Source organism: Hyaena hyaena, unplaced genomic scaffold (assembly GCF_003009895.1).
Source record: "Hyaena hyaena isolate Hyena2069 unplaced genomic scaffold, ASM300989v1 scaffold_116, whole genome shotgun sequence".
Lineage (NCBI taxonomy): Eukaryota > Metazoa > Chordata > Mammalia > Carnivora > Hyaenidae > Hyaena > Hyaena hyaena.
The window spans coordinates 1,688,130-1,711,406 of record NW_024080748.1 but is presented as its reverse complement, the minus strand read 5'-3'; the positions used below and the strand labels follow the sequence as shown (position 1 = coordinate 1,711,406).

Sequence of the window (23,277 nt, the reverse complement as noted above, 5' to 3'; positions counted from 1 at the left end):
ACAGAGAGAGGGCAGTGTCCGGAGACTGGGCTTCTCCATCCTCCCTGAATGGACCGTCTCTCCTCTTCAGAAATCTAATTAAAACCCTTCCCCGGGACTAATGGATGTCGGGGGGAGGGGGGATGGGCATGGAGGAGGGCACTTGTGGGGATGAGCACTGAGTGTTATGTGGAAACGAATTTGACAATAACCTATTTGTAAAAAATAAATAAATAAATAAATAAATAAATAAATACATTAGGTTTAAATTAAAAAAAAAAAAGAAACATAAAAATATAAAACCCTTCCCTGAACAGCCTAGCCGCACAGTCTCTGGCTCCTGTTGCCTGCAGTCCTTCAGCGACAAGGCCGAGGCGCGGCTTCTTGCTCCATTTTCCTCTACAGATGAGAGGTGCTACTCTTTCTGCTTTTCTGATTATGAAATTAGTCATTTTCTAGGAAGCTTATTTATAGAGTCCGCTGCATACATGCAGCACTGAGCTATTCTGAACACGGCTCGGGGCCTGGGAGGCTTAAGGTGTGAAAGCAGCTGTGAGTCACACATGGGTCGCCTTCCAGAGGTATCTGGATACCTCGGTTACCTTTCTGGACCCAGCCGGGAGCCAGCCCTCGTGTTCCTGGTGCTCTTTACTGTACAGAGCGAAGCAGCTCAGGATCCCCATCCCCACGGCCACCGGCTTGCTGTGTTACCCGGACCCAGTCAGACCCTGATTCTGTGCTCCGTTTTCCTCCTCTTCCGAATGAGGGCCTTTCGGGGTATGTGACTCTGCGCCTGCTCTGGACAGCAGCTATGGAGGCGGGTCCCAGGTGGCTTCTCAAAGACCTGCCCACAAGGCAGCGCAGATAATGGCCGCCTTTGAGGCTCCTGATGCTTCTTCCAGGAAGGTCAGGGCAACATTCACTTATTCGGCGGGTGATTATTTATTTCTTTATTTATTGAACACCTGCTATGAGCCAGGCCCTGTGCAAGGCTTTGAAGATACAGTGGGGAATAAAACAGAAATGCTGGCCCCTGTCCTCATATAGCCTATAGTCTAATTAATGTCAATCACGTAATGGTATAAATTAAAATGAAATTTCAAACGGTGTCAAGTTCTTTGAGTAAAAAGTACTAGGAAGTAGAGCTAGGGGCAGCTCTCTAGGCAGAGAGGCAAGCGTACGCAGAGGCACTGTGGAGAAAAGAGCCTGTCCAGTGCAGCTTAAGTGCAGAGGACAAAAGGAAAGGGAGTATGAAATAAGCTTGGAGGGATAAATAGGGGTCAAATCATACAAGACCTAGTAAAGCATGTTAAAGGATTTTTGTCTTTCTTCTAAGTGCAATAGGATGGCATTGATGTATTTTTTAAAAAGGTTATATGATAAAATGTTGAGTTTTGAAACTGTTGATTCTAGCTCAGGCCTGCCCCATCCAGTTGTGCAGGTTGTAAACTGCACAAACTATAAAGCCATTTGTTTTGGAACCGTGTGGAGAATGTCTTAGGGGCCAGCCTGAATGAATGCCAGAGACCAATTAAAAGACTGCCAAAGTAATCTAGGCAAGAGAGGCTGGCTTGGACTAAGATGTAGGTGGTACAGAGGAAGAAAAGTGGAGGGATTTAGGAGACATGTAAAGGGCCTTGAAGATAGCAGCCTTCTCTCTGCGGGAGAGCTAGGCTCCGAAATTTGGGATTCTCAGAGACCTTACCAGTCAGAATGAGGAAAAGATAAAATAATGCAGTGCCAGTTGAGAGCAGAAGTCCGAATGAAAGGGGTCACCCTTAACCCTGTCTGTCTACCCTTAATTGTTTCAGATCTGCAGCTGGGCCGGAAATGGCCTCAGGACCAGTCTGAGAGTCAGGATTGCAGAAATAGTGCACAGAGAGGCAGCTGACCCCTTGGACTTCATGGAAGTATTATGCTGGCAGTGCTGTGTTAAAGTTTCTTTGGATTGCCAATTTCAGAAGTCAGTTCTCACTGGCTTAAGCTAAAATGTTGCCATTTATTGAAAGGATCCTGGGGCATCTCATGGTTTTGATAGACACGTTGCCCACTCAGGACTCAGGATGGTTAGGAATGGAGCAGCCCCAAGGCCCGCAGCAGCAGAGCCTTTTGGACCCTCTCTCCAGGGCACCGTGGCTACCACGATTTAGAGCCAGCGCCTGCAGACTCCAGGCCCTCCAGAATGATTTGAAAAGCGCGGGGGAGAGGATCTGACTGACCCAGCCTGATCGGTGTGTCTAGCCCTGATAAGTCGGCTGCTGCCAGGGATCAGGACATGAAGGGCAGACAGCCACTGGAGCCCATATTTGATGTCAGGCCGTTCCCAAAGTAGGGGAAGCCCTGTGAGCTGCACAGTTGCCCTTGGGGTGTGTCTACTCTGCAGACACTTCATGGGGTCTAGCGGATCTCCAGCAACCTTTTCCCAGCTTATGGGGTAAGGGAGAAAAGCTAGGCCCCTGTGATAGTCTTGGAAAGTTCCCCGATCGGCTAGAAAGAGGTCTTTCTGATGTCAGAAAGAAATAGAACATGTAGAACATGCAAAAAAAATATACAGCTACGTTTTCTAACTATTTCTGCAGAAGAGTTCTGGAGGCCACTTTGCATTGCCTGAGACACAACACAAGGTCCTTGCAGGCCTTGAGGAGCTGGACATAGACTGTGTGTTACCCAGACCCCTCTTCTTGCTCACCCGTGGCTCACACCCACAGGAACTAGGAGGCGGAACGGCACAACAGTGAGAGCCTAAGCTTGGAGTCCTAGACTGTAACCTCCTGTCCTGCTTTACCCTAAAGAGCTGTGTGACTTTAGGCAAGTTACTTAACTTCTCTGAGCCTGTTGATTGATCCCTAATCCATGGGGTCTTGTTGAAGATTTAGTGTGATGAAGTTTGTAAGTGCTTTGCCCATAGTAAGCCCCTCTCTCCACAGCAGAGGTAATGGTGGTGGTGATGCTTATAGGGAATGCTACGCCTGCTTGTTCCCCAGGGGAAATGCCTGTGACATTCTGCTCCTGCCTCTGCAGCTTGTCCCTTCTGTAGGTCGGTCCTTCTGTTCACATCCCCCACAGGGGTAGAGTTATCCAGAGGGACGCAGCGCAAGCAAGAAGCCTTTTTATCTTCGTTCAGGGTTTTGCCTTGATCCCAGCTCAACGGCATCATCTCCCATTCTCCATCTGCTGCAGGAGTGAAAGACAGAAGCACCCCACTGATGACTCCGAGGGAGGGGCCCTGGACATGTGCTGCAGCAAGAAGCTGCCGGGTGAGTCTTTCCGGCACCCAGGTGCCCCCAGAGTTCCGAACACAGGGAGAGAGCCCCGGCTGACACGGGCTGGAGGAGAGCCCGCTTAGCTGTGAACTTGCTCCAGAGGAGTGACTCAGCTGGTCACAAGGTCTCTGTTTAGATGAGGATTTGGTTTTCTAATCCCTGGTGTCTTTCTGACCTGTTGTCATATGAAGCTGCTCAGGGCTCCCGGGGAGGGAAGAGGAGGCACCGAGGGTGTGCTGGGAGGGGCGGAGGGAAGGGGGAAGAGCCGGGGGTCCAGGGCTGCTGGGGACATGACCGCCGGCCGGCAGTGTGCGGGGCAGGCTTCCGGGGGATAGGTTAGGAAACACAGACGGGCCTAGTGAGGCGTGAACTGACGGTGGGCTGGATAATGTGGAGAAACCACCCGGCAGCCCTGCTGAGAGAGTGGCTGCGAGCGTCCGATCGTGCTGCCGCAGTCCGGCTGATGGTGCTTGTGGGGGACCTGGGTGTCTGCACCACGGGCCCTCTAAGTCACCGCAGAGACATTGCCGAGGCGTGCTTGCCTGTGGGGTGGTGGCCTGTCCCAGCTGCAGACCGACTATCCAGGCCATGGAAGGAATAAAGGAAAGGAGAATAGGAGAAGTTTTAATATGTTTTTTTCTTTTTATAGAAGTCTTTTTTTCTTACAATAAATACCCATTGTAGAAATGATAGAAAACCAGGCAAATGAAAAAAAAAATTGCCATCATCTCCTAAGACAGTACATTTTCATCTTTTCTTCCAAACCCTGTTTGTTTGAAAGAAGGCCTTTTGGATGCTGTCTTGGAAGTTGCAAACCCGTAGCTTGTCAGAAACCTCATGATTGGTGAGGAGCCTTAGAGTGAAGTCTTCAGCGATACCCTATAGGGTAGACCTTGAGAACAGCGAGGTATGACTCTCAAGCAATGACTCTAAAATAAGTGGGTATGTTACTCACACCATGAGCCCGCGGCCCAGCTGCTGAAGAAGCTATCTCAGGCCTTCAGGAAAGGATTGAGCCCTGTGGTGCAGTTCATGCCTTATCCAGTAGGGGGTGCCATTGCTCAAAAACACTTTGGAAGGCATGTTGAACTGGTCTAGGATGGGTGTCCTACAGGTGCCCTGGTGGGAACCCGAAACAGCTAGCTTGAGGAACAGAATTCTCCAAAGGGATGTGAGAGCCGTCTGAATATATGAAAGGCTGTCTTTGTGAAGGGGATCGCAGATCCTTTCTGCGTATCTTCAGCAGCTGGCATAAACCAGATACAGAGAAATTAAAGTGAGGCCTGTTGGCCCACGGGATGCAGAACTTTCTTCCTGACTCCGAAAGTGGTCCAGCCGTAGAGCTGGATAATTCAAGAGGAGGAAAATGAGTGTTCCATCACTGGAGGCATTCAAGTATTGTCTGAGCAGACAGTGGAGAGGAAATTTCCACAATGGGTGGGAGGTCGAGATGACATCAAAAGTCCCTTTCAACTATTAAACGTCCTGTGATTCAGATATGAGTCATAGAATTCAGAGATGATTCTACGACCGGGGATGGCCCGCTGGCTAGAAAAAATCCGCGGAAAATAGGACATGATGTATAGGAGTCCAGAAAGGAGCACGGTATGAAGGGAAGGGCACGGGCCTTGGCATTTGAGTCTAGTTTTAGGCTCTGTGTTTATGGACAGGTCCCTTACCCTTGCTGGGCCTCTAGTCCTCATCTGCAAATGGAACAAACAGCCATACAAGCGTTTATCCTCACAGCGATATGAATATTTATCCTTACAGGGATTAAATAAATATAATCACACAAGCATTCATTCCACAAATGCTTTTTGAGCACCTGTGTCAGGTATTATGCTAGGTGCCAGGAACATAGTGGTAAATAAAACAGGCTTGGTCCCTGCCTGGCTGTGAACTGCTTCTGGAAAGTGGGGTGGAACCACAGGAGAGAAACTATAGTAATAAGAATAATATGGCAAATTCCAACCCTCCCTGAAAGCCAGCAACCAACTTAGAATGGAAGAGGAGCATTGGTTATAACCGTGGGGGCTGACTGGTCTAAATACTCTCAATTATACATCTCACGTGATCGTGTCCACTGCCCTAAGAAGTTGATATCATTTCCTGTTCCCTTCTTAGAGACGAGAGGACCAAGGCCCAGGGAAGTGAGAGAGTCTGTCCAAGGTCACTTAGCTAGTGTTTGATAGAGAGAGGGTTTACTTCATGCTGTCTCTTCCCAGAGCCCATGCTCCTAGCCACTTCCCCATTCTGCCTCCATTGTCACTGTGGAGCCCCCATCATTTTCTGGCACCCTGCGAACCGAGGCAGGAAGAGCTAAGGTGTGTCTGTCCCCGGGGAGGACTCTGCAGGAGGTGGGCAGTGTCATTGTGCCTGTCCCCATCTGCATCCTTCTGGAAAGCCCTGCCTTCCAAGGGCGGGGCAAGTTCTATGCCCCTCTAGACTCTCATGATGCCATTGGGATATGATCTAGTAATGATGGTTTGTCTGTTTTCTCCACGGAACCATGAGTTCTTTGAAGGCAAATGCCTCTCTGTTTTGTCCTCCATGAGCAGCCATCATTCACTCATTTCTTCATTCACTGAATGACTGTTCATTGAGCACCTGCCTGTGCAGGACACTCTTGTAAGCACTAAAGATTTCAACAGTGAACCAGACAGAAAATCTCCACACTCACAGGGCAGCGTTGCGCACTGAGGAAGAGCAGGGACTCCAGACTTCGGCTTGATTCCACCATTTACCCCCGGGACAGTCACGGGCCAGCCATTTAACTTTGCTGTGCCTTGCATTTACAAAATGTAATCAAGGATTCTCTTCACTACCATGCGGGGTTGTGGGAGGATCACATGAAGCAATGAAAAGCTCAGAACAGTGCCTGGCACATAGCAAGTGATCTGTAGAGTTTGTTCTTTAGACAAAGATAGACGATAGGTAACATAAATAAGTAAAATATTTAGTACGGCCGATAGTGGTAAGTGCTGTGGAGAAAATTAAGACCAAGAAGGAGGTGTGAGAAAGGACCTGAGGGTGCTTTGGCATTGTAAATAGGGTGGTCCTGGAACCCGGTAAGGAGCAGACTGCCATAAATGCTCATCAGTCTGAACCATTGGCCCGGCCAGCAACCTGGACACATAACGATTCTTATAAAGGATGAGAGAATCGGGGTGCAAGGCGTTCAGAATGAGCTCATGGACACTGCAAATACATGATGATGTAAAAATACAGCCCTCCACTAATCTCTTCCCCTCCCAGCCGGCTTCTCGCACGGCGAGAGGAGGTGGAGTGAGGGCTAGCCGTGCCTTGAGTGACTCATACATTCCCATACACACCGCCAGCAAGGGGCGGCATGGCCAACGCGCCCGGCCACCGTCCCTTGGACCCGAACCAGCACCCAGCAGGTCACGGAGACCTCCCAGATGGAGATTTCTGGGTGGAAACATGCTCAGGCATCGCCAGCGCCCCCAGGCAGCCCGTAAGACAGGCTCGCTCACCCACACCCCCGGGGCGCTGCCCGCGTGTGCTCGAATATTGTCTTATTCCTCACTTGTCCCGGCCCCGTGCTCGTGTGTGCACATGCACATACCCACATGCAGCTCCCCGGGCACACGCCCTACCTCTCTGTGCCTCATGCAGCCCCACAGGTGCACACCCACTTGAAGCTCCCGCACCTGTGAGCTTCCTTCCTCTCGCGCACTCGAGATCTCTTTGCTCTGGGGTGCCGTCATCCAGACTGATCTGCTTGCTCTGTCATTCCTGCTTTAGGTCCCTTTTGCATCTGCAGCCATGCCCCTTCCTGTACACTGACACACTAGCGGGCACACTCCTTCCCTCCCTTTGCCCAGGCCTTTAATTGTGCACAGTCCCAGGCGCTGGCATCCTGTCTCCGCCCCTGTGTGTGCACATACACACACATACACACACGATTTTTTTTCTTCTCTCTCATGCAAACACTCATGCACACACTCTGGCACGCATGGTCACTCTCCCTCTCTTCTCTCTCACTCTCCCTTGCTTGCTCATTTACTTGCTCACATTCACCCAAACACATTTATACATTCAGACTCACACTACCCCCCCCCACCATGTGTAGGTGTTCATATTTGCAAGAAACCAGGCAACCCCGCTGATGCTGGGGCCTCCGCTCCCCCAGCCAGCGCCACTGCGGTCCCAGCCTGGCACCGGCAGCTTCCTTTGGGGTGCGGGCTGGAGGACGGAGGTGGATGAGGCCACAGTAGGTGCCAGTGATGGCACGACATCACCAGGTGTTGCTCACACTGCCTCCAGTGGGCGGGCCCGGGGCGGGCCTGCTCCTGACATTGGCAGGGACCAAGGCCAGACTGCAGGAGAGGCCCTTGGGGGCGCACCGCCCTCTGCAGTCCTGCTCTGCAGGAACCCTTGTGTGGCGTGTGGGCATGTCAGTCTATGGGTGCAAACATGGGCCACGTGCCACCCCGATTGCAGCCCTTTGGCCACCCCTCACACCTAAAGGTACCCGAGCAGGAGACCACGCCCACTGGCAGGAGGGGGTGTTTACCGTGCAGGCTTTGGGCTGTTCTGGCTGGGGGCTCTGGAGCCCTAGTAGCCAGAGCACCGCCTGGAAGGGAGAGCGTGGGCACACCCACTGGGCCCTGTGGGCTGCTCGCCCCACGGGGACTGGCGCAGCCAGAGGAGAAGGGGCTCAGCCTGGGTCTGAGGACAGCTCTGCTCTTAGAAACAAGGTGCTCCCACAGCATCCCACAGCCAACAGCTGGCCGGAGCCAGTCACCGCCATCTTGGGATTGCAGTGTGTCATGATTAACCGGCTCCGCGCAAAGTTGTGAGGTGACCCTGAAGGGCGGAGTGGGCCGTTGCCCAGCTGGCCCCTTGGTGACTCTCGTACTGACCCCCACCTAAGTCCCAGGGCCCAGCCCTAGGTTCTGAATCATCATGGGTATCAAGCTGACCCTCTTTGGAAGGGGACAGTGTCTAGGTCTCAGCTAGTGGCAAACTGCCCATCCGGGGTGGCCTTTGATGCAGTAAAGGGGACGTCATTGTTGAGGAAATCTTCATTGCCCTGAACTGCAGTGACTGCCCCTGGCCACCACATCCCATCATGACGCAGATGAGGCCTTGGGCCAGAAACGAGCAAGGGCCGGTTGAAAAGCCCTTTTATCAATTTGACAAACTCGTATTGAGCGTCCATTCCATACCCAAGGCTGTGCAGGCCTTGGTGATACAGTGAAGAGCGAGACAGACCCTGGTTCCTTCTCTCAAGGGGGACAGAGCGCCATGGAAGGACGCACCTGTAACATGACCTCATCTTGGGGGGAGGGGGTCAGGGAAGTCTTCCCGGAAGAGACGGCCTTTAAATTGTGACCTGAGGAATGAGTAGGGTCCTGGTCCTGGTTCGTGTCTTTTGGAACCAGCTATCAAAGCATTTTAAGGAACAGATTAACCTCTTAATGGACTGTGTTTTCGATCTACTAACCCTTATTCTCACCAAGACCCCTCAGTCTGGTACCCAGTATTGGTTCACACTGGTCTAGGAGTAAGTTCAGGAGCCCAGGTAGACAAACATAGAGAAGACAGGCCTGTGGGGGTGGGGGGGAGGTATAGTTACACTGCTGAGGGGTCATTTGTGCCCATCAGCAGCAGCCTAGGTTCTGTTGACTTGTATTTCTTTGTACAATTGGGGTTCTGTTTTCAATGAAAATTTTTAATGCACTTGGGGTTGTTTATGGTGGCTAGTGGTATAGTGAATTGCCTTTTCTTGAGTCTCCAGAATGGAAGCTAAAAGAAAAACAAAACAGCATTTGGATGTGCTAAGAACCCTAATTGGAGAGCATTCTGTAATGATACCATTGTACTGAGAAAAGAAATACCAACCCAGGTACTATGGATCGGTGATGGTACAGGATACCTCTTCTAGATACTAGGGCAGATGTGGAGGCATGAACCCACGTAGCTGCATCTTGGGATGCTGTGGGGAGGCCGACCAATCTGGGTTCAAATCCCAGCTCTGCCACCGACAAGCGGCAGGCCCCTCAGGCAATATCCTTTACTCTTCGGGTTCCATATCCTTTACTCTATGAGGAGATGGTACCATGATGAGATCGTTACAGACATCTTGTGAGGGTTAAATAAGCGGGTGCATGCCGAGTACTCTGTAATGCTAGCTTGTGGCTGTGGTGAGGATTGTTCCAGGATATGGAGCATGAACAGAAAACCCTCTGCATATTCCCAAGGGCCCAGGCATCAAGTCCCCGGCCAGTCCTTCAGCACTGGAATGGACAGTATAGCTTCGTGGGTCTTTCTTGACCCCCCAGCCACAGGCTGGTGCCTCACAGAACCAGCACGGGCACATGGGGCAGTGTTATCTACTTGCAGAGTCAGGTGGATAAAGGGGCCAGGGTGGCAGGGAACGACAATCACCCATTTTCCTCCATCAGTACAGAAATGGTTCCGCTGTTCTAGAGAGTTACCTGGATGTGTGATGTGACCGGAGCCTTCACAGTGGGAAGAAAGGCCATCTGCCTCCATACAGGTTGAAGCTAAAGACCTCGCAAAGAAATGGACATCCGTGGTATCCCTAAGATCTGTAGTGGCAGATGATGGCCTCTGTGTCCTTGGCCTGGCCCAGGGACTCATCGCTCCAACTCCCAGGAAGTTCTTCATACCTTAAAAAAAAAATCTCATCTTTTCATTTGAACCCATTTCTTCTTTTCAAGTCCCAGGCTCTTGTTTTGGTTAAATCGATAGCTGCCTAATAAATGGTCTCAACTCTTCATGGCTTAAAACCACAACCTCTCACTTGCTCATGATTCAGGGGGTCTTGCGGGTCTCAGCTGGGTGATTCTTCTCTTTATGTGGCTTCTGCTGAGGTCACTCACTCAGCTGCATTCACCTGGTGCTGGGCTGGGATAGAAGGCTCAAGAAAGCTTTTCTTACCTGTCATTCACCTCAGTGTGAATACCAGGAGGTAGGAATCCTCAGGGCGCCTTGGAGGCTGTCTACCATACTGCTTACAAGTTGAACCCTTCAAATCCAAAGAGGCATTTTCTAAGGATATGCCTCTATACAGAATGATTTATGAAGGGAAAAAAATCCACCCACAAAGAAAGAAAAAAATACCAGAAAATACGTCAAAAAGAAACCAGTGCCTTTCTCAGCGTGGTAGGATTATGGATGACTTGGATTTCCTTTATGTTTTTATTAAGGGCTTTTTTTCCCCCTCATATTTTCCAAAATCACTTTAAAAAAAGATTAGCCACCCCAGAATATTAATTAATCCTTGCCAGGCAAGAGTGGTAGTTGGAGGTAGTAGAGGCTCTCCAGGGTGAGTCACCGCCCTCTAGGGTAGCTTGCTCAGCCTGGTGGGACCAGAATCTCAGGCTGACCCAACCCCAGGGATCTTAATGGAGGCTGGTTAATCCCATGGGGGCATCTGTGGAGAGAGTCGCCATGCCCTGAACCTCCCCCGCCCAGAAGGCCAGCAAAATGACTCAAATATCATGTTGGTGAATGAGCTCAGCAAGAAAGCCTCAGGGGTCTCCTTGGCAGCTGGCTCTGCTTCAGCTACGTCTGTGAGCCTTTCCCCCTAAAGAGGGCATCGATTCCCAGGTAGCCAGCAACTGCCCTAGGGCCGGAAGAGCAATGTCCATCTCTCCAGCCCTCCCAGGTCCAGGACCCAGATGAGCGGACAGGGCTCCCTTCGGCCATTGTTCTTTACCCATTGGGCCTTGACCCAGCTTACAACTCGGTGGTGATTTTGTTTCACGTTTCCCTGGGGGAGGCAGGTAATGATGGCTTTAGGTAGCAGCGTGTCGTCAGTCATTCTCGCGGGTGCACGACTCAGTGGTCTACGGGACGCTCCTGTCTGGGTGTCTTCACTTACTCATTTTCTTTCTCTTTCCCGCTGCCATAATCCTCCCCGTAGTTAACGTGCTCTAAGGTATTTCGTGCATGCTTTCCGTGTGTCTCTGTGCACTCTTACAGAAGGGGCGGCGATCTTTTGTGGGCGTGTGTTTTTAATGTGTTCACGGGGTTGCGTTAGATCTCATTCTGTCCACTCTGACTGCTCTGTTTCCGAGGTCCTCTGTGTGATGCTGTAGGTACTCTGACCGCTGGCCCCTAAGGACTGCATAGTGCTCCCCAGCGCATCTCCAGACATGGCCTGCCAGCTCCCCTAAGCCAAGGGCATGTGGATCCCCCCCCCTCCCACCCCCACCACAGAGAGAATAGGTGTTCAAGCCCCCTTAGGGACTGGGCGAGGATTTCCTGGAGCGGAAACACTGGTTTCCAGACTTCTGCTTTCCAGGCAGAGGGTCTGGAAGAAGCTAGAGCAGAGAAGTAGGAGTGCGGTGGTGAGTGGAGGCTGGGGAGCTAAGCAGGGGCCAGCGAATGCTGGGCCTTTATTGTTGACTGTGACAAAGACTTTGGTCTCTATCCTGAGAACAAGGGGAAACCATTGAATTAAATTAAAGCAGGGGCTCAGGTTTGTTTCTTTAAAAGTGGGTGTGTGCCTTTAGCGCTGGAAGGGCCCTTGAAGACCCCTGGTCATACTTTTTGAATTTACAGAAGGGCCTCAGAGGCCCTGGAGGAGCCCTGGGCCTAGAGGCAGCACTAGGACTGCCACCACGGCCTCTTGACCCTTAACCAACATCGTGAGGCTCCCCAGTGGTGGTGGGGGAGGGGAGGGCAGGATGGCAGCCTCTAGGGGCTTGGGATTTGTGGGCGCTGCTGTCCTGGAGAGTGTCCCTTCCTACCACCCAGACCCTCTTGTACTTGTTTGTTTGTTTTTTTTAATGTTTTTTAATGTTTTATTTATTTCTAAGAGAGAGAGAGAGACAGCGTGAGCAGGGGAGGGTCAGAGAGAGAGGGAATCACAGACTCTGAAACAGGCTCCAGGCTCTGAGCTGGCAGTCAGCACAGAGCCCGACGCGGGGCTCGAACCCACGAACCGTGAGATCATGACCTAAGCGAAAGTCGGACGCTTAACCAACTAAGCCACCCAGGCGCCCCATGTACTTGTGAGGGCACTTACCAGGGCCTGCCAGAGAGCCCCAGGCCAGGGCTTAGGCCTCTGATGCCATGGGGCCTTGGGCCTCAGCCCCTCAGAGACCCACTGGCAGCGCCTGGGAAGCTTCCCATGCTGCCTTCACAAGCAAGCACTGAGCTAGAGGGCTAAAGACACACGTGCCAATCCTGGTTCTGCTTCTGACTCTCTGAACCTCAGTTTCCTCATCTGTGAAATAGGCGGTAGATGGACTCTCAAGGCTGTCCCTCCCTTGCCATGCATTTCTGTTTAAACCTTAGGCACTTAGGACCTCTGGTATCCCATCACCCCAGGGCCTCTCTGTCAGTTCTTTCAGTTCTCAGCGTGAGCAGCTGTCGGCGGGGGGGGCTGCACCCACAGAGTTTCAGTGACCCTTTTCACCCTTGTGCTTCTGGGCCTCCGCTCCAGAGAGGCACAAAGAACTGCGGCTTTGTTTGCAGCAACAAAGCTGTTGGCAATTTCAGATAGAACCATTTTATTATATCCCATCCAAAGATTACTTGAGTTGTGTTTTGTTTTGAAAGCTTGTTAGCATTCTGGATTTAATTAACTGGCAGAGACAAAGCTGCCCCCTCCCTTCTGCCACCCTCACTCCATGCCCACTCCCTCTGCCAACCCCAGTTGCAGGCCTTCAGCCTCACGGCCCCTGCCCACGCGGGGGCAGGGCAGCTATTGTCGTCCTGGGGGGCCCACCTGGTGGATGAAAAGGAAGTCCTTGCTGCCCCTCTCTCCCTCTCCCTTCCCTTTCCCCTCTTCCTCCTCCTCTTTAAATTCTGCTACTATTTATTGAACACTCACCATGTGCTGGGCACCAGACTAAGCACTTTGCATGTTTCGCCTTACGGTATCCTCAAAATCCAACAGGCAAGTCTTATTGTATCTGTTGTCCGGAGGAGAGATTAAGTCACTTACCCGAGGTCACAGAGGTAGCACATGGCAAAGTCAGGCTTCAGACCTGAGTTTGTGCGACTCCAAAGCTTTTGCCACAAGCCATCACAAGAAACCACTTTGGGGGGAAAGGAAGAGCTTCAGGGTCAGGTCCTGGAGATATTTTTTTGTTACTTAAATCTGCCTACTGAGAGCATCCACTCATGGGTCTTATTCTTGCCTGTTAACATGCGCCCTCCCCCAGCACAGCCTCTCGGGTGTCCGCAGGCAGCCTTCAGTACCCCGCCCCCCCACCCGGCCTCCCCTGCTCCAGACTGAACATCGGAGGGAGACCTCAGTTCCCAGACCTCTGCCCCTCATCTGCATCTTGATCCTGCTTTTCTCTGCCCAGCCTGCCCTTAGCAGAGCCCCCTCCCTCTCCCGACGCTGCCGCGGTGCTGGGGTGTGATGGTGCTAATCTCCCCTCCATTCTGGGGTGGCCTCTGTCCCCTCTGTCCTAGAATGGGCTGGAGCTCCTCCAGGAAGAAGCAGCGGAGGCCCAGCCAGGGGTGGCCAGCACGGCGTCTGGTCAGGAAGTCGGCTGTCGGAGGCCTGCTCTGCTCTTCACCGGCTCTGATGGCCTGGGGCAAGTCGCTCTGCCTCCTCAACTCCTGCTGTCCTGTCTGTGAAAGAGGACAGTCCTCTCACCAACTCATGGTGGCCGTAAGGCCTGAACGAGTTGCTATCTGTAAAGCAGTCGGTGGCGGGGGGCACTAGACGCTGTGACTTGCTAGGCTGGTCAGGACAAAGGACAGACTCCAAGTCTGTGGCTGGGAGGAAGCAGGGCTTGTCTAGTCCCAACCTCACACCCACAGGCTTGCGCTTTGTGTTGATCTGAGAACCAGGGTCCCCAGCTTAAGGCAAGTCACCGAGGAAAGTTCTGGAGAATTCGGCATCAGACAGGAAGGAGTATAGTCTAGCTGTCCACCCGCTCCTTTGTGGTACGAGTGCTCCCCTTGCTTGAGGTGAGTTCCCAGAACAACAGCTTTGAACACCAACATCCCATACCTGGCTTACCAAACTCTCGGGGGCCTAAGGTGCAGGGACCCTCTTGCTGCATTGGCCTGTGTGCTGAAGGTCAAGGTGGATGGTTTCTTCTCAGCATTCAAATTTTCCAGAGCACCTACTGCATCTAATGCCTTCAGCCTCTCTCATTCTCAAGGTCTCTCTTCTCTCTCTCTCTCTCTCTTTCTCTCTCTTTCTCTCCCCCCCACCCCCCGCTGCCCCCTTCCCCACACAGCCTCAGGGTAGCTACATTTTTTTCTTTTACATGACTGCTGAAGGTTTTCAGTGCAAGCGTCCAGAGCCAAGCTGCATGGACTTTTCTAATGTAGCCTCAACAGTCACTCATCATCTTCGGCCACATTCCCATCTTCAAGGCAATCATCCAGTTCAGGGAGAGGGGACACAGACTCTACCCCCATCCATGGGAGGAATGTTGAGGAACTCACAGACGCATTTGAAAGCCACCACAGGAATCAAGTAACATGGACGTTAAACAGCCTGCCTAAGGCATGTAACTAATAAATGGTGAGTACCTTTGTCCTATTCCAGAATCTTCTTAGGCCAAAATCGGTTTCCTTTTCCCACACCATCCTGCTCACACTGCCGGGGAATGCAGCAGTGGACAAGACCTGGGCCTTACCCTTGGCCAGCTTCCCATCGAGAGCACTTGCTGATAGCCCAAGTTCCTGTCATCTGACTACCTCTTTCGGTGGGTGCATTCGCCTTCTTGCTTGCTGATCAGCAGGACTGATGAGGTGAGGGTGCTGTAAGGAGCCAGGGCAAACTTCCAGAACCCCACACCCCCCATCAGTTTGCCTTTGCCCAGAGAGGCTAGAATTCTTTTTTTTCCCAGTGCTATTCTCAATCCTAGGAATCCTGCTGGTCAGTGTTAGGATCTAGAAACATAACATCCCAAGAGCCTCGAACAGGTGCTCGGTGAATGTTTGTCAAATGAAAATATTGTTTTGGGGAATCTTCTCATTTTCCACCATATCCCCGCTGACTCCTAGTTTGCCTGCTACAACCCCCCCCCCCCCCCGCCCCCCGCCAAAAGACAGAAAATGGAGGCTACCATTCTAGCCTCTCCCAGGGAGGATGAGTCCATGGCAGTGCCCATGCTCATCGAGGCCAGGCCGTCCCTCTCCCAGCCCAGGGCATTGCTGAGGAGTGTGATCATTGTGGTGGCAGAAATAGCTAACTGGGCCTCTTCCTTCTAGACTCTTCCACCCCTTCTCTGTCCCCTTGACGGGGGTGCTCTATTCAGGGCTAGGTTCTCCATTCAGGGCTTACCCAAATAAAACCTCAGAATCGGCCTGTGTGGCCTGCCCTGCCTCATCCTCTCGTGGGTTTCCAGATCTTTCGGTGAAATAGCAGAAAGATCACGGGTAGCGGGAGCTCAAATCCCGGTTCTGCCGCTTCCTGGGTCCGTGGCCCTGGGTAAACCGCTTCCCTTCTCGGTCCCGAGTTTCTCTGTGTGAAGCGTGCAGACTAGACCAGATGCCCCTGGGGGGGGCCGTCAGGCTCTGACCGCCCGCGATTCTAAGAGCCTGGTCAGGACTGAGCGTGATGTTCTGGTGGTCAGGGCCCCCGGGGAGTATGTGGGCATGGCTGAGAGGTCACTCGTGGCCGTGCTTGGGCAAGGAAGAAAAGCTGAATGGGACAGAACCTTCTTCGTCATGTAAACAGGAACAGGCTGAGCCTGCCTTCTGTTCCAGTTCCGGTGGGCTGGCAGCCGGAGAGCTTGAAGGATGAGTCACCAGCAGGAGCAGCCCCGGGTTTTGGAGCGCAGGCGGCGCCAGCCCCAGGGCACACGGTAGCTGCAGAGTTGAAGGGTGGGATGCAGGTGCTAGGTGACAGGAGAGGGATCACAGTGCTTCCGCAAGCCCCAGGTAAAATCGGAAGGCTGTTTGCTTGCAAGCCTCACCCAGGGTCCCCAGGGCTTTGGCCTTCCAGTGCTTTTTCCCTCCTTAACCATGTAGCCATTGAGGATCCGTCAGCCGGGGGTTGGGCACAAATGCTGCACCCCGCTCCCTCCTCCATGCAGCCGCTTAGGGTTCAGGATTTCCCCCGACACAGGGACTCCCTGCCAGGCTCTCACCACCTCCCTCCTTTGCTGCGGTGACCCTTCCTGATGAGCAGTGTGGCAGAATGGAAAGCTCAGTCTGTGTCAGGAAGCCCTGGGTTTGAATCTCAGGTCTTCACTTAATGTGGGCAAGCCATTTGACCTCGGTGAGCCTCAGTTTCCGCGCCTGGAAGCCCTCCTCCCCCTGCGCAGGAGGCAAGCCCGTGAGGAGCCCGACGTGAAATCGCTGTCAGCAAGCTGCCTCTGAGTCAGGGTTTCACGCGTGGCAAAGCAGCTACCTCGCTGTGAACTGTTGAAAAGCCAGCCCTTGACACAGGCAGCCGCCTCTCACCGACAAAACGGGGCTGATGATGACAATGTCTACCTCACAGGGCTGCCGAGGGAAGCAGAGCGCTCTGGGAACCGCACGGAGCCTGCCTGGTGAGGTGGCGTTCGGGCCCGCAGAGCAGGGTAGCCACTCGAAAGGTGGGCAGAGCAAGGACAAGAGCTGACCTCATCTCCAGGAGAGGGACCAGGAGCCAGAAAGACAAATGGGGCCAGGACCACGGTGGTCCTTGGTGGTGGTGGCTGTTTTGTGCACTGCTGTGTCCCCCCCGGAGCCTGGCCCAGGGCTTGGCAAAGTATATAATTGGTGCTCAATAAATGTGTGTTGGACTCTCAGGGCTGCAAGAACAGAGACTAAAAGAGAGATGAGTTCCCACACCTGTTCTCCACCTCCCCTTCTTCCACTGCTTTCTGTCAGAGACCTCTGCTCTCCAACCTCGCAATCAGAGGTTCTTTACCTGCGGTCTGTGGATCGCGTCTAAAATTACATGCAGAGTATTCTGTGAGTTTGAAAATGTTATCTTCCTGGGTGCCTCAGTCAGTTAAGCGTCCGACTCTTGATTACGGCTCAGGTCATGATCTCACAGTTCATGGGATCGAGCCCTGCTCGATTCCAAGCCTGCTTGGAATTCCCTCTCCCCTTCGCTCTATGCCCCTCCCCCACTCTTCATTCTCAAGCTCTCTCTGTCTCAAGATAAACATTCTTAAAAAATGCATCTTCTTGAATTAAACGTCCGCTTTCTGCCCAGAAAAATGTCTCCGTAACCTCTGCCCTGAAAGGTAAACATCTCCCTGTTGCTCAGTGATTACCCATCTGGCCCCCAGGACTGCCAGGTGCTCTCTGGATTTGAAAACAGAACAAAACAAAATAAAAACCAGCCTCACTTTTTCTCTCTGAGTTGTGCATACAGGGCCCTACTAGCTTGCAATTTTTTTTTTTCGATGCTCCCCCTAAGGTGCAAGGCAGTTAACTGCCATCTTTCATATGGAAAAGTGATGATCACGCATTATCCGGGGCTTGTCTTCCTAGTGAGCGGCTCTTGCGCTGCTGGGTGGGTCACAGAGCTGTGTATACTCTTTCACTCTCTTGTGTCCCACCTTGTGCATTTAGGTGTGACAAGTATGGCGAGGCCCAGAACCTAGAAGTATTACCTAGGCCTCATGGCATCTGAACTCAGATCAGTGATCTCTTTTTTAAAACGTTTCTTTCACTATAAATAAATACATGGGTCTGTGTACATATATGTATGTGTCTGTATATGCATATACTTGTTTACGTACCATTGCTTGTATTTATTGGAGGAAATTTGTAATATGTAAACAATGAAAAACAATCGCCTCTCATCTCCCCCCTCCAAAGGACAGTTGTTAACACCTGGCTTCTGGTCTGCCCATTTACCGTGTGCAGCATTTATTGTAGCGCTTACTGTATGCCAGGCATTTGCTGCACCGTATGCTCCCCGAGCTCTCTCATGTTAATGTCTCATCTTACAGTGGGTATTTGCCACCTTTTAGATGCACGTTTATACTCGCTTAATTTTTAAGGCCAAGATCATACTGGTTTGTCACCTTGCCTTTCTTCATAGCATCGACATTTCTTTCCACAATATTAAATATTCATTTATAGAATCTTTTGTAACAGCAGCATAATGCTTTATTGCAAGCGGGTTCTGTGCTTCCCAGACTGGGGTGCGTGTACCCCTGAGGGCAAAGCCACAGGATAAATTGTAGCACATTTTCCTGTGCTACAGGAAAAATTTGACTCGAAGCTTTGGGAGGGGGGTAAAGCCCATTATTTTCATATCAAAACAAGTATAGATATACTATAGTAGAGAACACAGAGCACCCACAAATTTTATACCAGCAAAGCCCAACATCATGTGAGCTTCCAGTTATTCCCCCAAAGACCCATGTCCCCTCTCTGAGGATGCCAGAAACATCTGAGAAGCACCGAGTCCTAGTTCGAGCCCCTCTTTTTACATATAAGGAAACTGAGACACAGGGAGAAGAAAGGACTGCCTGAGGCCCATGGAGCCTGACTGCAGAGCCTTGCCAGCTGACCTTTGGGCCCTGTACCCTTCCCACCCTTCCGTATTTAGCATCACACTCTGACTACAGTTTCTGAGGGTGGGAGTGGAGTCCTTGCCTCTTGACTCATCAAGCCTCTGCTTGTCAATAGAGGAAACTCTCAGCTTCCTGAATGATCCGTCTCTTAGCAGTGGCTTTTCCTTTTTTACCTTGCTGGCCAGGAGCCGAGCTGTCTGCTCATGTAGGCAATGCTGCCCTCCATGGGCAAAAGTGGATAACCTTCAAAAAGGACTCCACCAGCACTTTGATTTTCCACTAAATGCACTGGATGATAGGCACGTGTCTACTGGTCTGCCTTAACCCACGAGACTGGAGGCCTGCAAAGGCAGGGGCTATGCGCTAACGTTGTAATTGTCATCTGAGGCTTACTGAACACCTGCTGGATACCAGGTGCCATGTGGAGTGTTTCATCTGTAGTGTTTACCTTCTTCATCATAGCTTTTCAAAGAATATGTGGTTATCCCCATTTATCTGCTAAGACAACTGAGTGGAAGATGAGCACTTGCCTACCACGGTTCGCTCATTTGGTAAATATTTATTACAGACTTATGTGCCAGACTTTGCTAGATGCTGTGGGCAGTCATGATGAACAGAAGTGACACCACTCCCACCCTCATGGGACTTATAGACAAGTGGGGGAGAGGATATTCAACAAGTACTTTTACAAACCCAGGCCACTGCAGTGTAGCCCAGAGCCCATCTATCTGCCTCAGTTTGAACCCACCTCAACCGCTTATTAGCTAAGCGACCTGGGGAGAGTCTTGGACCCTCTCTGCACCTCTTCTTCCTCATCTGTAAAATGGGGACAGCCGGCATGCTGACTTCATACGAGTGCTGTGAAGAGTGAATGAATCCACATGTATAAGGCACACAAAGCAGGGCCTTGCACATTCCAAGGGTATCGTTGCTGCCGGTGGTGTGGAGAGGCGTGCAGTGCTAGCAAATGTGACAGAGGAGGACCCACTGCGGGTGACATCTGACTGAGTTCTATAACGTGAATAGGAGTTAACTTGGCAGAGTGTGGGGAGGGGAGCAGGATGTTGGAGGGATGTTCCAGGCAGAGGGAAGAGCATTTGCAAAGCACAGGGGAAGGGGTGGGGAGCAGGGCAGGTAGGCGAGCTCACCCGAGGAACTGCAAGGAGTGTGGCTGGCACACGTAACGTGGGGAGGCGTCGCAGGCCAGCATCTAGGAGGAGGGACCTATGATAGATACAAATACAGCTGTCACCAGGTCCTGGGCCCCTTGCACCACACCATTGATCCGGGCCGTGGAAGATGCTCAGTTCGTGTCCAGTGAGCGAACAAGCACGTGGCCAAAAAACTGTGGGCCTCACGTGGTCTTGGCTGTGGGTGTTCTCTTACCAGCCATCTAGAAAAGGAATCCGCGGTCCCATATACACAGCACGGTGTGGACAGCCCCATCCCCACTGCCAAAGCTGTCTACTTTGCTAGTCCCTCTCTTCTTGGCAGTAGATTAAATCAGGTGGGTTCAGAGGAGGGCCCCCAACATCTGGGACTCCCCGAAGTGGATCCTGATAGAACCGCTCCACTGCAGCCAGCACCTCAGATCTATGCCGGTGGTGTTCCCACGTCCGTAGTAGTGGAGCCCTGTGTTGAAATAATCGTAGAGGAAACCCAGGGCATGGAATGGGGACCGGCAGAGTTTCCACGCTGAGGACTCAGAGCGCTGGGGAGTACCTGGTGCACCTGAGAAAACACCAGGGCTCCGTAAAGCAGGGGGAAAGCCAAGGGTTGAGCTGAACCTCCATTTCCCAAGTATGGAAACAAAGCCCACAGAAGGGGTGACTCTCCCAGGGTCACATGACTACGGACAGACCCAGAACTAGACCTTTGATACCAGTTCTACAACACCAAGATTTTCCTCCACACCCCCCGGTGTGGGGCCTTGAGGTGGCAAAGGGCCACGTGGCTGTGATTTTATCCAGGGTCCAGCCTCCAGCCCCAGTCAGGGCATAGACCGCAAGAGACAAAAATCTGGAAGGCAGGCGTGGGAGGGCTGTTCAGGGTCACGGCCTGGTTATGCCGGCTTTTTTTTTTAAGCCCCCCTCTTTTAATTGAGTTTGAGGTGGTTGTTTTTTGTTTCCTTAAGAAATGGAAAAGAATGGAGCTGCGTAAACACGGCGATGCTAACTCCCTGAAAAACCTCCTGCCATTTTAACTCTGTTACTGGAGAAATAAAAGAGAAATAATTTGTCCACCCACACGTAGCTCTTTCTGACGAAGGTAGGTGAATATTGCTTTGCTAATCGAGGGTGACGGCTGGAAGTGGAGCCACGCTGACTGATCCCAGATTGAGCGGAAGCCACAGCAACCCCAGAAGGAGCGGCCCGCCGCCGTGGGTCGGCTGGACCCAAGTCAGCGGGTGGGTGTCCGCCTTCCTCAGGTCTCCCCCAGCCGGTAGTGATGGAGGCGCTGGACCAGGCCGAAGGGCTCGCGGACCTGCAGAGAGAAATGCCACCGCCCCCACCGCCTTCGCAGCCCTCGGAGCCAGCTCCGAAGCCACCACCTCAAGGCGCCGGGAGCCACTCCCTTCCTGTCAGGAGCAGCCTGTGCCTGTTGGCTGCCTCCCAGTTCCTGGTAAGGATATCACGGGCCTTCTAAGGGCCTGACAGAGGGCAGGTGGAGGGTCAGCCCTCGGTGTCCTCTCTGGATGGCCACCTGAGGATCGTGGGGGATGAGAGGCCTTCTTGGTGTCCCTCAGCAACTCCAGGCCCTTGGGCTGGTGTAGAGAGGAGGCTGGAACTCCCAGCTACAGCCTCAGCAGCTCAGGCCTTCCCTCACAGCCTGCCTTCCCTAACCCAAGGAGCAGGACTCTAGGCCTCCCCAGCAGCCAGGCCTGCAGGGGTCTCTCAGAGGATTTCCTGTCTGTGGAGATAATATCTCTGGGAAACTCTCCTTTTATGTGGGTACCTGGTGGGTGTCCCCTCTGGGAAAGGCTTTATCTTGGCTCCCTCCAGTCAGCTCTTCTCCAGAGAGAGTCCCGAGGCCTTCTCTGTGCATGCAGTACCTGGGCGCTTCCCTTAGCTCTGCAATCTGGCTCTTGGGGGGGCCAGGTTGAGGCTGCAGGTGAGCTCTGCGGGGGGAGTCTGGGGCCCAGGAGCCCAGGACCCTAACTCAGTCCTCTCCCCCTGGCTGCCCCAGCTTGCCTGCGGGGTGCTCTGGCTCAGCGGCTACGGCCCCACCTGGTCACAGAATGCCACAGACTTTGTCTCCTCCTTGTTCACGCTCCCCGAACAGCTGGGACCCGTGGTGAGTAAGCTCCAGGGAGCACCAAGGTAGGAGGGAGTGACTGGGGACCTCCCAGCCCCTGGATGGGGCTTCTCTGAGTCCCAAAGATACTTCCATGCCCTTCCTAAAACCCCTTTCCCTGCTCCCCACCCAGACCTGGTCAGCAGCTTTCAGAGCCTCAGTTCTGTCACTGTCGGAATGGAGGAGAACTTTGCCCTGCCCCTAACACCACCCCTGTGGTGACTGTCTGTCTCATGTTCCCCAGGCCTGGCTGGGCATTGGGACCTGGGAAGTCCCCAATCTGCTGCTGGTTACTCTGTCTGTGATCCTCATTACCACCCTGGTAAGGTGCCTCCTGAGCTGACCTCTGTGCACCCCTCCTCTGACCCTGAGGCCGGGTCCCCCCACCAGCCCCCACTTGATTTCCAAGCTAGATGTTTCACGTCGGGGCAAGGAAAGGGTATTTGTGCCTTTCTGCCAGGGAGCCCGGCCTGGGATGAGGGACACCTTCTTCTCGAAGATGGGTTTGCAATGTTCCAGGGTGAGGGAGGGACTAAAGCCAGAGAAGACTGATTGGTGTAGGAGCCCCACACCCCACCAAGAAGACCTCAATCCACAAGAAACTGAGGGTTGGGGGGTAGAGTCAGGTGGGGGCTAGAAACTCCCATCTAGGTGAAGGGCAGGGCCATGCAGACGGCTCCCAGGAGAGCAGAGCTGCTCGTGATGCATTGAGGGCAGGGGACTCAATCTCATGGACACCCCATCACTCAGTGGCCAGCTGACATGGTCCCAGGTCCACGATGCTGTCTCTTCCCTACTAGGTGTGGCACCTTCTGAGGGCTCCTCCAGAGCCACCTGCCCCACAGGGCCCTGAGGACAGGCGCCAGTCAGTGAGCCGCCAGCCTTCCTTCACCTACTCCGAGTGGATGGAAGAGAAGGTTGAGGATGACTTCCTGGACCTGGACCCCGTCCCTGAGACTCCTGTGTTTGACTGCGTGATGGACATCAAGCCGGAAGCCGATCCTGCCTCACTCACCGTCAAGTCCATGGGTCTACAGGAAAGGTGGGTGGGGTGGAGGAGGGGTGGGCTCTACGGGCTCTTGAGCTCTCAGCTCCCCATTAGAAGGGCAGATGCCTGACTCTGGCTCCCAGGGTCCAGGATAGAGCTAGCCTCTTAGTTTAGCCAATGTAGACACTTGCTCGTCAGGTCTGGTTCACATAGATCAGAGTGCCCCAAGGGAAATGCTGAGAAGCAGTGTTAACTGCTCATGAGCACATATGCATGCACACTCCCATACAAATTCCTGTGCTCAAGTAAGTTT

At 52.7% G+C, this 23,277-nt stretch overlaps 1 protein-coding gene across 4 annotated transcripts in view; it reads left to right on the top strand.

Moving 5' to 3' along the window:
• The window catches only part of PTPN5 (protein tyrosine phosphatase non-receptor type 5), a 57,420-nt gene that overhangs the window by 22,134 nt on the left and 12,009 nt on the right, over positions 1 to 23,277 (top strand). For all 4 annotated transcript variants that reach the window (XM_039236798.1, XM_039236800.1, XM_039236801.1 and 1 more), the window contains 5 exons: positions 3,160 to 3,236; positions 21,111 to 21,304; positions 21,869 to 21,976; positions 22,221 to 22,298; positions 22,777 to 23,018. In XM_039236798.1, coding sequence (XP_039092729.1) covers positions 3,160 to 3,236; positions 21,111 to 21,304; positions 21,869 to 21,976; positions 22,221 to 22,298; positions 22,777 to 23,018 — 699 coding nt within the window. The remainder of the gene's footprint in view (positions 1 to 3,159; positions 3,237 to 21,110; positions 21,305 to 21,868; positions 21,977 to 22,220; positions 22,299 to 22,776; positions 23,019 to 23,277) is intronic.